This window comes from Dermacentor silvarum, chromosome 9 (assembly GCF_013339745.2).
Source record: "Dermacentor silvarum isolate Dsil-2018 chromosome 9, BIME_Dsil_1.4, whole genome shotgun sequence".
In the NCBI taxonomy this organism is placed as follows: Eukaryota; Metazoa; Arthropoda; class Arachnida; order Ixodida; family Ixodidae; genus Dermacentor; species Dermacentor silvarum.
In genome coordinates, this window is record NC_051162.1 from 108,056,096 (window position 1) to 108,071,430 (window position 15,335).

Sequence of the window (15,335 nt, forward strand, 5' to 3'; positions counted from 1 at the left end):
GTTTTATGCGTAGCAGAAATGCCTTCGAATGGCTAGACAAACAGTACACAATTTCGAGCGTCGCTTGGCTTGCATGTGCCAAGCTCAACTTTTGCTACGCCCTTGCTCGATGAGAATCACGTCTTCTGTCGTAGCTACATATTGATCCTATTTTTGTGTCTGCAAATATTGTTGTAGCAGCGAGTACTTAGAGGCACTGCACATGCAAGGCCGGCCGTAGTTGTAGTAGTCGCAGACATGTATATAGTACTCCGTTTCATACTTAGCAGGCAACACTGCAGAAGCAATGCAAGTAATGCCGTCATAGAGGCCCGACTACATATGTTTTGCTGTGCGACACTTTTGACGGGATAACTACTCGACATATTACAAATAGAACCTGTGGACAAAAAGTTATGTCAGACCACATAATACTTGTGTGGCTTTGTGCTTCCAGTGTGTGTTGTACTATGTTTTGGTTGCAAACACAAGTGCTGCGCTGCGGCTGCAGTAGAGTGTCACTCAGCGAACTTGGCGGTAAACAGGTTCAGATCTGCCCCCCAACACCTTCCAAGTAATAACTACGTCATACTTTGCAACCTAAGAAGTATGAGACTTCATTTCATGTCAAATTACTTGACACATACCTATATCTTTCTTTTGTATGTGTAGCACCACGTTTTGGTCACGAATATGAGCAGCGAGAAAAGTGTCCCTAGCCTCCATAACATTGCTTGCTATGTGTCAAACGGAGTACAGCTGCCGTCATCCTCTCTACCAACAAGTCCAAAGTACCATCGTCAACTGATCACCCCCAAGCGTGAGAGTGGCTGTCTTCCACACAAGACACTTCTAAAACGTAGTCCATGGAGAACCGATTTGGAGATAGACCAAATCTTTTGTCGTACGATGAAGAGGGGTGATGCAGTAGTGATTCTCGGTACAGTGAATGTAGAAAGCCTTTTGGAAACATGCTTTCATTTTTTTAATTGCACAAAAGTCGACATTAACATGGTCACAATGCCATCTTGTATTGGAAGAGCGGGCATAGGCACTGACCACCCAGAGTGCCAGGCACTCACTTATATTGTCCCATAGTAGTGACGGTGAAGAACACAATAGCAAAACGGTGAGCCACGAAACTAACTCTTTATTGGGTGAACTTGTGCTCAGAAACACCAGGGGACACTCGGAGCACAATAATATTGGTGAGCACAGTCGGCGATCGGCGAAATCTGATTTGCAGGTCAGACGCATTGGCTATTTATACTTGACTCGTGGAAGGTTACAGTGTAATCGCTGGTGCACGCACAAGTTCTAAAATGAACAACACTATTTGCACCATGCATGCAATCTGATTACAAAAGATTTTGCGACAACACAGACGACAGAATCAGCTACAAGAATGGAGAATGTTTTGATACATGCAGATGTGTCTGAGATAAACAAATACACGTGTCAATATTAACCATGTGCAAGGAACTTGTGCATGCCGAAACTTATATGTGTGGGTATGCTCATTGGAAGTTGCACTAGCTTCACATTCTCCACAGCATAATAAACAATCACATAATTACAATTTCGAATAAACAAGAGAGATTTGAAGGAAACATTGTAGGACAATAATAATGCCACAAACAGAGACTCATTCATTGCGTGTTCCATATCAGAACCCAAAGTGGTCAGCTCGTCCACTGTCGATTCATTTTGATCTTCTGTATCTTTTTTGATATGCCATGCTGCTGTTCTCTGAAGTGCCACAGCTGTTATGCTTATTTTTTAACCCACCTGAAGTGGCTAGTTGGTATAAAGAGTACTGTTACTAAATAAACAGCCAAAATCGAAACAAACGTGGCTTTATTGACCCTTTTTGCAGAGCAGTTTGTTGTAGAGAAACGAGATGGCGCTTTCGGCGGCATGCCGTACATTGCCTCAGCGACCGCGCACGAATGCACAACCATTACCGCTTCTACCTTGCTTCTGTGCGATCAGCTGTCAGAAATGCAACTGTGTTTTTGCTAACACACTGTGCTCCAATCATGCTGGATTGAATCATGTGGATTGAAGACGTGTGCAGTAGTTGGCTGCAAAAATAGTAAATGGCATATTAAGGGATGTAATGAATGTGTGTGGCCAAGTTCGTGGACCGCTGCTGAAACTGTCCGTACAAGTTTCCAGCACTTCCGAAATGTACGGCTTTCCCCCAGTATACAGAAATTTCCTCATCCACCAGCGTTGTATCACTAACCTTCAAAGAAAGGGCACGCCGCTTCGCAGGAGGTCTTCGCTTAGGCACAGCTGAAATGAAAAGAAAAAAAAAAAAACATTCATTGTATTGCGTCCACTAAAGATTGCGGATATAATATGCCACAGTACAATTATTACTCACGTCGAAATTGAAACAGCGTGGGCAGGGCTGTTGACTTTAACAGACGGCGCCCATCTTGTCGATTTCCCTCGTACTGGTCCTCTTCAAAGTGTTTCTAAGTACAAATAAAACAACAAAAGTGATTATTGACCTTTAAACTGATATGAAAAGTCGCCTTGTAAATAAAGAGAACCCATTACAGTGCTTAAAAATAAATTTTCGCAGAAGTAACGCTGTATTACCTCGCTTCACACGTTTCGCAGAAATGCACTGGCTACAACTGACACCATGCCAGAAAGCGCCGAAACATTTTGGTCCCATGATGCCCCTTAACTCTACTACACCTGGGCATACCGTGCACAGGCATTTAAAGACCGTCACGGTGGTGGCGTGGAGCAGAGGTAGAATACCCGGCCTCAAATCTGAAGGTCGTAAGTTCGAATCCTACTCCAGTCCACCACATTTTCAGGCATGGAGTGGTGCCTGACACCGGCAAGAAAAAAAAATATATAGCCGAGAGCTAGTGGGGCTATACTAGTTCAGGTGCAACCAAACTAGGAAGGCCCACTAAGCTTCATCAAAGTCACTCCCTCACCAGAACAGGAATTGGCCTCCCTGGTGCAGTATTCGGCCAATACCTCCCTCATGACTCCGACAATTAACCCATGGCCCTCAGTCCCCAGTGGCTGCGGAGCACCTGACCAAGGCGGCGGTCAGACCTGCTACGTGGCAGAGGGTGCTAAGAATCTCTGGGTCAAGACAGGCCGCCAATGGAAACTGAACCTGGCAACGTTCAACATGTGCACCCTCTCGAGTAAGGCTAGCTTAGCAGGACTATTTGAAGAATTATCAGGCATTTCCTGGGATATTATTGGCCTTAGTGAGGTTAGAAGAACTGGTGAGGCTTACACAGTGCTGACTAACGGCCACGTCCTCTGCTACAAAGGCCTTCCAGATAAGAGAGAATCCGAGGTAGGATTTCTAGTGCATAACAACACAGCGGGCAACATTGATGAATTCTACAGCATTAATGAGAGGGTGGAAGTCGTCGTAATAAAGCTGAATAGGAGGTACAAAATGAAGGTAGTACAAGCCTATGCCCCAACCTCTAGTCACGATGATGAAGAAATAGAACAGTTTTATGAAGATGTTGAACTAGCAATGAGAAAGGTGCAAACTCAGTATACTTTAGTCATGGGCGACTTCAATCCAAAAGTGGGGAAAAAGCAGGTTGGTGAGCAAGCAATTGGCAACTATGGCATCGATTCTAGGAATGCAAGAGGAGAGATGTTAGTAGAATTCGCGGAAAGGAATAGGCTCCGAATAATGAATACCTTCTTCAGGAAGCGCAGCAACAGGAAGTGGACCTGGAAAAGCCCTAATGGAGAAACAAGGAATGAAATAGATTTCATACTCTCTGCCGATCCAAGCATAGTGCAGGATGTAGAAGTGTTAGGTAAGGTTAAGTGCAGTGACCATAGGTTAGTGAGGTCTAGGATTTCTCTCAATTTGAAGAGAGAGAGAGTGAAATTAGTCAAGAGGAAACAGGCCAACCTAGAGGCAGTAAGGGTAAAAGCAGACCAATTCAGGCTGGTGCTTGCAAACAAATATGCAGCTTTAGAAAAGGAAGATAAAGACAACATAGAGGTAATGAATGAAACCGTAACTAGGTTGATCTCAGAAGCAGCAATTGAAGTGGGAGGTAGGGCACCAAGGCAACCAGTAGGTAAGCTCTCCCAAGAAACAAAGGACCTAATAAAGAAACGACAGAAGATGAAAATGTCCAACTCAAGAGATCAGATAGAATTCGCTGAACTGTCTAAACTAATCAACAAGAAAAAAGTAAGGGATATTCAAAATTATAACATGGGAAAGATTGAGGAAGCCGTAAAATATGGACACAGCATTAAATCAGTAAGAAGAAAGCTTGGCATAGGACAAGGCAAGATGTATGCACTGAAAGATAAGCATGGTAATATCATCAGCAATTTCGATGACATAGTAAAAGCAGCGGAAGAATTCTATACTGACCTGTACAGTGCCCAAAACAGCCAAGCTACATTCATTCAAAATAGTGATGAACCGGATACAGAGGCTCCTTCTATAACTAGCGCTGAAGTTAGAAGGGCCTTGAAAGACATGACCAGGGGAAAAGCTACTGGAGAAGATGGAATAACAGTAGATTTAATCAAAGATGGAGGAGATATCATGCTTTAAAAGCTTGCGGCCCTTTATACGCAATGCCTCACAACTTCATGTGTACCAGAGAGCTGGAAGAACGCCAACATTATACTAATCCATAAGAAGGGAGACGTTAAAGAACTGAAGAATTATAGACCCATTAGCTTTCTTTCAGTATTGTATAAAATATTCACCAAGATAATTTCCAATAGAATCAGGGCAACACTTGACTTCAGCCAACCAAGAGAACAGGCTGGCTTCAGGAAGGGATATTCTACGATGGATCATATCCATGTCATAAATCAGGTAATTGAGAAATCTGCGGAGTACAATCAACCTCTCTACATGGCTTTCATAGATTATGAAAAGGCATTTGATTCAGTAGAGATACCAGCAGTCATAGAGGCGTTGCGTAATCAAGGAGTACAGGAGGCATACGTGAATATCTTAGCAAACATCTACAAGGATTCCACAGCTACCTTGGTTCTCCACAAGAAAAGTAGAAAGTTACCTATCAAGAAAGGGGTCAGGCAAGGAGACACAATCTCTCCAATGCTATTCACTGCATGCTTACAAGAAGTATTCAAGCTCTTAGACTGGGAAGGCTTAGGAGTAAGGATCAACGGTGAATATCTCAGCAACCTTCGGTTTGCAGATGACATTGTCCTATTCAGCAACAATGGAGACGAATTACAACAAATGATTGAGGACCTTAATCGAGAAAGTGTAAGAAGTGGGTTGAAGATGAATATGCAGAAGACAAAGATAATGTTCAATAGCCTGGCAAGGGAACAAGAATTCAGGATCACCAGTCAGCCTCTAGAGTCTGTAAAGGAGTATGTTTATCTAGGTCAATTACTCACAGGGGACCCTGATCACGAGAAAGAAATTTACAGAAGAATAAAATTGGGTTGGAGTGCATACGGCAGGCATTACCAAATCCTGACTGGGAGCTTACCTACTGTCGTTGAAAAGAAAAGTGTACAATCATTGCATTCTACCGGTGCTATCATATGGGGCAGAAACTTGGAGGTTAACAAAGAAGCTCGAGAACAAGTTAAGGACCGCACAAAGAGCAATGGAACGAAAAATCTCAGGACTAACGTTAAGAGACAGGAAGAGAGCGGTGTGGATCAGAGAACAAACGGGGATAGCCGATATTCTAGTTGACATTAAGCGGAAGAAATGGAGCTGGGCAGGCCATGTAATGCGTAGGATGGATAACCGGTGGACCATTAGGGTTACAGAATGGATACCAAGAGAAGGGAAGCGCAGTCGAGGTCGGCAGAAAACTAGATGGGATGATGAAGTTAGGAAATTTGCAGGCACAAGTTGGAATACGCTAGCGCAAGACAGGGGTAATTGGAGATCGCAGGGAGAGGCCTTCGTCTTGCAGTGGACATAAAATATAGGCTGATGATGATGATGACAGTACCCACTACGATCGGGAATGAGCACGAATGACCATCGGATTACGAGCACCACGCTACAAATATGAACAAGTCTAAAAAATCAGCTATGTAACGTAACACCCTGAGGTCCGCAAGATATCTGCTGAGAAATCAGAGAAAATCACAATGCTTCGCTTACCACGCACACAACAGCCGCTCTCCCCAGACGAAGCACTGCGTTTTTTAGTGCCAAATAACCAGTACCGAAAAAAAAAAAAAAAAAAAAAAAAACGAGAGACACACGATGTGTGCGTCCCGTGAAAAAGGAAAATAGGTGGTTTACGTGACGATACGTAGCTAATGTAAGACTATTTCGCAGCTAAGCATCTTCGTCAGTCCTTAAAATAAGGGCCAAGGGACTGCGCCAATCAAAACGAAAAAAAAAAAAAAAAAAGCCTATGCGACGCGCGCTCGCAAACCATACGCTACTCGGACAGCATCGGTGCAGTGCTTGGTTCGTGAGCGAACGTAGGTACGTGAGCGAGGATCTGAGAATACTTTCTTATTTAAATGAAAAACACGGTGTGGTAGTCTAAACTTTCTTGACACTTACCTCGCAAATGTAGGAGTTGTCCGTTGCCTTCCAGTGATCCCGCTTTACTTGGGCTTCCCATCTCTTCCTTCGCTCTGGGTCCCGGGGGAAGCGAAAACAACGAAGTCCTTTACGCGTCGATCCGGCGCACTTGGGAACACAACAGCCCGTCATGTCGACTCGATGCACTTGACAAGCTTGTCAGTCATGCGGCTGAACACTGTGCAGCAAGCAGAAGCGTCAGCGAAGCATCCGCACGCACTGTGCCTCGAACTATGCACCGGCACCAAGCAATCGCCACCGCTCGCTGTGATTCAAGATGGCGTCGCAGCGAGAAAGCGGCGGTGCGGGGGTAGGGTGGCTAGAAGGGGAGGTGTAAATACCGGCGGCGCTTTCCTCATAGAGAAACAAATTCAACTTCTCTATGCTTTCCTGCAGGCGCGCGTGACCCCCTTGCGCACCGATGCCACCAGGGGAAATATGGCGCTACCGCTCGCGGCGCGGGAAGCATAGCCGCGCCAGCCAGCCCGCCTCGCCTCGCCTCCGTGCCTTCGCCGTCAGTTTTGGTCTCGTCGCCTGTTTTGCGGTGTTTCTCGCGATACATAGCGTGTCGCACAGCGTCGTCGTGGCATTGCCAATTGCCATCCTAGTATTATTCACGAGGCCTTTCACGCTAGCTCAATCTGATCACCACCGCCTTTTTTTTTTTTTCCTTAGGTTTATCGTTCGCAACTTTATTAATGGAACGGCAGTCTATCTTGATACCACGTCACATTCCTGCCCTCTCAGAAGATGCCGTGCCCACAGTACTTCCGAACTTGCCAAAATACATTAGCGGGACTCTGACGAAAGAAAGAAAAAGAAGAGATGTCTCACACGCTCCACGGGTCCCAGGTTCGGCACGCAAACCACTCCGGTATAGGCAGTTCCGCCTACTATGACCCTGTATGCCTGGACTACACATTCGACTCTCTGAGTACGAATAAAGTATTATTATTATTATTATCTTACAAGAGAAGCGGCGCTTGTCTATGGACAAGACGGGGGAATGCATGCCCACCGGCAGACGTGGAGGCTGTAAATATACAGCGGGATGGAATGCCCAGTCCAGTCGCAGAAGAATTGTTCATTATCGAGCTTAAGCGACCTTTGGAACTGTGGTCACTGCAAAAGTTTAAACAAAACATTGCTCGTTACTGGACTGCAGAGTTTGCATTGAACGAAATGCTGCGCCTGTTGTGTTAACCAAAATGGTAGTGTTCTTCATTGGAGAAGGACTTGCCAGCTGTAGCATCTACTTGGCTGGGCAGCTTCACAACGAAACCGTTGTCGAATCTAAAGAACAAACAGAAGGGACCTTGGGGGCCTTTTATATCTATCAGAACCATTCTACAAGCTGGTCAATTAATGCCCTTATTGAAAACAAACTCACTCGTTTGCATGCCAAAGCTGTGGCAAAGTTTATGCAGTTGATCAATTGGTGATGTGCCAAAAATTGGTTGCCTAGAGCATTCTGCTGCCCTGACAGCATCAGTTGTACGTTTTTATTGCGTAACAATGATTCATTTTTTGCTTAAAGGTGTCATTCAGCAGGGCACTGAGAATAAACTAAAAGCACTGAAATATTGCGTGTTGTAGATCAAATTTTCCCATAGTTGTTTTCCTCACTTAAATAAACGATTTTATGACCAGATCTGTTGCTGTCTGCAATCATAGTAAATTGCTTATTTGAGAGTCGAAAGGACATGCTACACGTCTTCAAGCGCTGGCACAAAGTGGTTTGTACGTCGAGAAGTAATCGGGTAATGACTGCAGTTTACAGGTCGTACGTACGGCACGCATAGGGCGATTACTGCTGACCTCGACGACGACGGTCGCATTTTGAGGCAGTCGAAATGCAAGGCACCTGTGTGCCGCAAGGTGTGAGTGCGCGTTAAAGAACCCGAAGTGGTCTAAATTATTACAGAGCCCCCAGCCCCTATGATCCTGATCCGGAGGACAAAGAAAAAAAAAAAACGCGTTTGAATCTATCGGCGCAATGCGAACTGGGCCCGTAAAATCTCACAGGAGTAGTGATGTGGGCTGATAAAACGTTGATTTCATGATAAAGACGTATACCATGACGCTCGCAGACGGCGCGCGATACCCGAGGCTGGCGATGCGCTCATTTCGGTTGCGTGCCTTCCCGCGCCTTACCGATGATGATGATGATGATGATGATTTATTGGCATCCCCTTTGGAACGGGGCGGCGACAAATAGTCACCTAGCCTGCTTGATTTAATCAGGTATACTATACATGTTCTTTATCTTGCATTTTTGTATACCTATCATTATTTTTTTTTTTTCAAAAATTTACCTTGTACCGCTGCCTATGATTTTAAGAGATCAGGTCGCATCCATCTTTTCCCTACTTTTTTTCCACCAGTACTCTAATCGTCTCTTGCTGATCTCTACGGCTGATCTGTTTATGTTTCCTTCCACTTTAAACCCAAGCGCTTCTGGGAGTTGCACGTTACCTACGGTTCTCGCTGGGTGGATCCCGTCGCATTCCATTAGGATGTGCTGAGTGGTCTCTGGATCTTTACTGCAGCATACACATGTCTCATCTAATTCCGAATATTTGTTCCGATATGTTTTCGTCCTTAGGCAACCGGCTCGAGCCTCAAATAGCAAGGCACTGCCCTTTGTGTTATCGTACAGATTTTCCCTTCTAATTTCTTTCTTCTCATTCTTGTAAATCTCCATTGTCCTTTTCGTTTCCATTCTTTGCATCCAATTCACGGTCTCTATTTCTCTCACTTTCTTTCTGATGACCCCTGGTTGTCTATTTACAGTTTCGATTATCCTGTACTTGGTTGCCAACTTCCTTGACCTCTTCCTCCATTCTGTGTCCACGCTTTTCATGTAGAGATACTTGTGCACTTTAGCCGCCCATTTATTTTCATCCATGTTCCTGAGCCTTTCTTCAAAACTAATTTTGCTTTGTGCTTCTCTGACTTCAAAAGAGGCCCAACCCATGTCTCCATGCACTGCCTCATTTGTCGTATTACCGTGTGCTCCCAAAGCCAACCGGCCTACTGATCTTTGGTTAACTTCCAAACCCGCCAATATATCCGATTTTAAGCATATAATGGCATTTGCGAATGTTAGCGCTGGCACCATTACTCCTTTCCAGATTCCACGCACCACCTCATACTTATTGTGGCCCCACAGTGCTCTGTGTTTCATTAATGCTGCATTCCGCTTCCCCTTTATTTTCAGATTATCTTGGTGATTGCTTGAGTAATTCAAGTACTTATTCAAGTATGCATACCTGCCAACCTCAAGACTGTCAAATTCGTAAACTCGCGACCGGGGGGGGGGGGGGGGGGGGGGCGTGCACGGGAATTCTGCCGAGGAGTACGACTTCAAACCGCGCCTCGGTCAACAGCGCCGCCCTGCGGCATCGGTGCGCTGAGGGGTCACGCTTGCGCCGCCGGTATTCACACCTCCCCTTCTAGCCACCCTAGCGGGGGCTGTCAAAGAATGGCACCACCCTGAACGGCGGCGCTGGCATCGAGGCACCCTATGTGCCGTACATTGCCTCAGCGACCGCGCACGAATGCACAACCATTACCGCGCTTCTACCTTGCTTGAGTGCGATCAGCTGTCAGAAATGCAACTATGTTTTTGCTAACGCACTGTGCTCCAATCATGCTGGATTGAATCATGTGGATTGAAGACATCGCACTTCTGTCATAGTAGGTTCTTCTACACACATCTACTCCAGCTGGCAGAGAAATTTACGCCCTTTCTTTCGCCAACGTGTCAAGAATAAGTGAACGGTCGCATTCTTATTCAAGTACTTATTCAAGTATGCATACCTGCCAACCTCAAGACTGTCAAATTCGTAAACTCGCGACCGGGGGGGGGGGGGGGGGGGCGTGCACGGGAATTCTGCCGAGGAGTACGACTTCAAACACACTTGGAAGTACTGATAGAGTCTAGTACTGACGAGGCTTCGAGCACGCCATCACACTTCGCAGCCTCTACGGCTACAAAACACCGGAGTGCCGGAGTCGCGCTGCGCCCGATGCAGCAGCACGTCGCACAAAAAAAGCGAGGCCCACAAAACAGGTCATACAGTAAAAGTTCGTTAATTCGGATTTCACGGGACCGAAACAAATGTTCCAATTAACCGAATGTCGAATTATCGAGGGTATCAAGAAAACAATAAACAAATGCTTACTACGTCAACACGCTCTTATTTGCAGTATGAATCAGCAAATTCTGTTTCTATTTTGCATAAACGCAATGCGGAAGCTGCAATTCTCGTCATCTCGCGACTGATTAGAGCTCGCAGCGGCGGTTTCGCGACTTCCTTCACATTGCGGCCGCGGCGCGCGTGTTCATCTGAGACGCGCTTTTCACTAGCGCGCGCACATCCCGTTTATTTTTTCGCCAATGTCGCCGGGTCGCCGCCCATCGCGATGTAGACGGTGCGCCTCTTTTCACAACCGCAATCTCTCTCCATCCTCGACAGCTTTGCACTGAGTAAAAACGAAACTATTGCTTAGCGCAACCGCTGTCAACGTGATCATGCACGGCGACCTTGCGGTTCTGAAGGCGCGCGGCCGACGCACGCATAGTCAAACCGAAACTACCGTTTGCTGCAACTGCGGACGAAACCGCTGTCGATATCGCCGCGATCATGCATGGCGACTACCGAGTTATGAAGGCACTCAGCCGACGTGCGTACCGAGTCAAAGCGAAACTACTGTTTGCCACAACCGCAGCGGACGGAATCGCGGCCGCTATCAAGACGATCATGGATGGTAACTACGCAGTCATGAAGGCACGCGGCCAACGCGGTGCTATGTGCGGCGGTAAACGCAAGCTAGGCACGAATAGGAACAAATAGGCACGAAGCCTTCCGGCGTTGTTGTCATTTCAGTACTCCGTCGCTTCGTTTCGGTGGACGCTAACGTTGTTTTGGAGCGGTCCATTCATGTTTCGGAGGGTGGCGTGGCTTATGGGCGCGGACCATTCGTGTTCGGAGGGGCGGAAGGGCAACGGGACAGAGGCGCGCGAGGCTGGCGATGCGGAGAAGGATGGAAAACAACGCGCGGCAGCGTGGAACGGCTCAATTTTTTTTTTATTGCGATAGCAATTATATGGACACTCAAAAGCAGATTTTTTTTTTTGTCTTTTCAAGGAGTTCGTATTCCATTCCCTGACGGCACGACACTGAGTGAAAACGAAACTACTTTTTGCCGCAACCGCTGCGGATGAAACCGCGGCCGCTATCAACGCGATCACGGATGGCGACGACGCAGTTTTGAAGGCACGCGGCCAACGCGGTGCTATGCGCGCCGGCAAACGCAAGAATAAAAGCTTTAAAGGCTCAAATAGGCACGAAGCGTTCTGGCGTTGCTGTCATTCCCGTACGATTTGAATCCCGTCGCTTCGTTTCGGTGGACGCTAATGCCGTTATGGTAGAGTGCACTCTAGTTATAGCTCGTTTGCGTCGCACATTTGCGGCGCTCCGCGCTCGCCGAGCACCGAGAGTTGTCCGAATTAACCGATGTGCGGCCAAATACGTCCGAATTAACGAGAGTTTCATTGCATTAAATAATGCAAACGCCTGCCGGGACCAAAGGACGTGTCCGAATTAACTAGCTTTTACTGTACTCGCGAAAAAAGCCTAGCGAAGGTGACAGGCAAGACGACTAGCCACAACCTCCCATACCGAAACTGCCTGCCGCATCGACCCGAAATCGCCGTCGTCTCTGGGGGGCGCCACTTACGTACAGGTGGGCCTCTACGTTGAGAGTAACGACAACCAGTGACTTCCAGCCGTCGTCAGGTAGTCCAACAATCCGATGACGAAGGCAACGTCGCAGATTGAAAAATCTCCTTACTCTGCAGACAATAAAGATTACGGCGCATACCTCCATCTCTATGCGCCCCTACGTAAGTGGCGCCCCTACCCACCAGCAACGGTGTGAATTTATTAAAAATGTTAAAAACTATTTCGCGAATATAACCACCTTTCCGTAAAAATTGAGCCGACATTCGTAAAATCGTAAGACGGGTTCAAATTCGTACATTTTACGGAAAATTCGGAAGAGTTGGCAGGTATGCAAGTATGCGACTGTTCACTACACACACAATAAATGACGGTACTACACCGATAGCACACGAATGATCGACGCTGAATGTTTCATGACAATCCACAAGAGTAAGCAGCAAATTACTAGTGATAATACGTCTTTGCTACAAAGTATTACAATGCACAGAGCAGCTACATTTCAAGCCTTGTGCGCAGCAAGAACAAATCTAACGAGACTGAGCACACCCGCAAGTGATCAGGAAGAAAATAATCAGAAAGTGACCGCACTGAGGAACTTTACTGAGTCAGAAACATGGCAAGCCGCTGCTTTAAAATATTTGCCAAATAAAGAACGAAGAGCAAAACACACTAATCCTGATTCAATTTATGAGCGAAAAGTTTAGATAGCTTGGAATACATATTTAGCCCCGCTTATAGAGCAAGCACCATATACGCGCTGTTTGGATGTAACTTATGCAAAAGAGCTTTCGGAGCTGATTGTTTTTTTGAAGGTGTGGCCAAAGCGTCCTGTCGTCCACCCAGTCACTGTACATGATATCTCCTGAAACAGAGGTTTGCTAAGCCACACCGGCGCCATACACATCCATTGTAAACACGGAGGCAACGGAAGCAGTTGAGGCAAGCAATGAATGCATCACCACATGATCAAACATGGCAGCGCCCTCGGGATCGCCGCAAAAAGGGTCAATATCAAGTCTGGTATACTCGTCGATCACAATGACCAGCGTCAGTCTAGTCAAAAGGAGGAAAAATGGAGAAGACAACCGCTGCAGCGACTGTATTGTCAGTTTTTTTCTTCATTTGTGTCATGTACCCTGCCCTGCTTCCCACATTTCTAAGATGTAAGGGCAACCACAACTAAAGATTTTAGCGTGAAGTCACCTTTGTAAGTGAAGTAGAGGGCATTGTCCCATTTATGACGGTGTTTCTCTTCGCATTACATTGCAATCAGCAACGAGCGTGCAGTCAGGGTAGTTCACTTTAGAACACTCTGGACGTGTCCCCCATATTATGTGCAAGTCTCGAAGGTTTAGTGAGTTGGGCAATGGTTCATTTCAATGGTGTTCACAGTGCACGCATACGACGGAAATAATAAACAGAAATAGAATGAAAGTTAGAAGTCGGCATGCTTTCACCCCTTTTCTGTCCATCATTTCTTTAGTATGTCCGTAGTATGCGTGTGCTATGAACAGCATTGAAATCCGCCATATAACATGCGTATGTGGAACATACATATGGACTTTCTTGTAGCAGTAGTCAGCAGGTCCAGAACTGCATGAAAAATTCATGCAGCTGTTGTTTTATGAACCCCAAATTATACTGCAATGGCACTACAAGCCCCTCCATGCAGTATTTTATGTTTGAAATGTGGGTGGGTGCATTGTGAAAAGCTAGCAAAAATGTATGTTTTTTATGCCGAAACTAAAACTAAATGCTACCATTACCACTACACTACCGGAAAGTGATGCCTGACCAAGAGCCCATGGCTCCTCAGCCTTATACCTCTAAGATTAGGTGGAACTCGCAGCATGCTGGAAAACCTTTACGACCACCTGCAGCGACTTGCATCATACCTAGGGGTGCGCGATCGCTTAAAATTTTCCAACAAGCCGCATATAGAGTGTTTTTATTTGATTCAGTGCTCGAATTAAATATATATTATTTGGAACACTGGATATTTATCAAATAGTTTTCAAATAAACAGCACCAACATGTGAGCAATTGAAAGGGGAAGAACTAAAACAATGAAGTTCATTTTATTGCGATAGCAATTACATACAGTAAAACCTCGATAATTCGAAATCGGTTAATTCGAAATTTCGGTTAATTCGAAGAATTTGAGCGGTCCCGTCATTCTCAATGCAAATTCTACCGGATAATTCGAAGTTTCCGGCTAGTAGCAACGTGCGGCGGTTAGGTTAGGGCGCTCTGTACAGTCGCCAACCGATTTTCCGAGCTCGAGGGGACTGAAAAATAGTCCGGAAAACTCGTTCGGCCGAAAAAAAAAAGTTATTAGTGCGGCTTAAAAAAATCTCTAATAATGCCCTGCCTCATACTACGCTTGGAGGGGATCGACCTGCTTGGATTTGCGCAGCAATGACGTCTCCGTGTACAGTCGACACGAACGTCACCGCGTTGGCGATCTCCGCCAACGGAGTTCGCCACGAAGATCCAAGAAACGAGCTTTGCACCGCTTAGCTCTCGCGAAGGTACAGGAAGTAGCGCCGATCACTGAGACATGGGTCTCCGAGACACCTGCTCAGTGTACACGCCACGTTCAAAATAGCAACCGAAACTTGAGGGGAAAAAAAAAAAAAAAACTCACTGAATTAACAAGCGTGGTGTCAGCGCGTGAACGAGCGCGGCCGCGAAGGTTCGTGCGGTCTATAGCTTCAACGGAAACTGAACGGCGAGAGCACATCGCATACAAAAGGTCAGAGCCGTCTGGAGATCGCTTTCAAGATACGGTGCGCGCGAGAAACCGCTCCGGCACTAAGTACGCAGTTAGAAGAGTAGAAGAGCACATACGGCGGGCGCGCGGAGCTGATTTTATCGCCCTTGGACTTTGTATGGAACCTCAGGGCGGCGACGCCGACGGCGAAAATCCGCTTGAAGTGTCCATATAATTGGTGTCGCAATAAAAAAAAACATCCCACAATAAATGGTTACAACGACTAGTGCTGAGCGCATTACTAAGAAAAAAGAAAAAG

The 15,335-nt window shown here is 46.2% G+C and overlaps 1 protein-coding gene across 3 annotated transcripts in view; it reads right to left on the reverse strand.

Moving 5' to 3' along the window:
• Positions 1 to 15,335, reverse strand: part of LOC119464084 (uncharacterized) — a 52,760-nt gene that overhangs the window by 18,025 nt on the left and 19,400 nt on the right. The window contains exons 2-4 of one of the 3 annotated variants that reach the window (XM_049656485.1): positions 6,533 to 6,731; positions 2,369 to 2,462; positions 2,228 to 2,277 (exon numbers count right to left, since the gene is read on the reverse strand). The exons of 1 other annotated variant lie outside the window; for it this stretch is intronic. In XM_049656485.1, coding sequence (XP_049512442.1) covers positions 2,228 to 2,277; positions 2,369 to 2,462; positions 6,533 to 6,685 — 297 coding nt within the window. In that variant the 5' untranslated portion in view covers positions 6,686 to 6,731. Of the gene's footprint in view, positions 1 to 2,227; positions 2,278 to 2,368; positions 2,463 to 6,532; positions 6,859 to 15,335 lie in introns of those variants that run through there. One more of the 3 variants, XM_049656486.1, reaches the window with a different exon arrangement.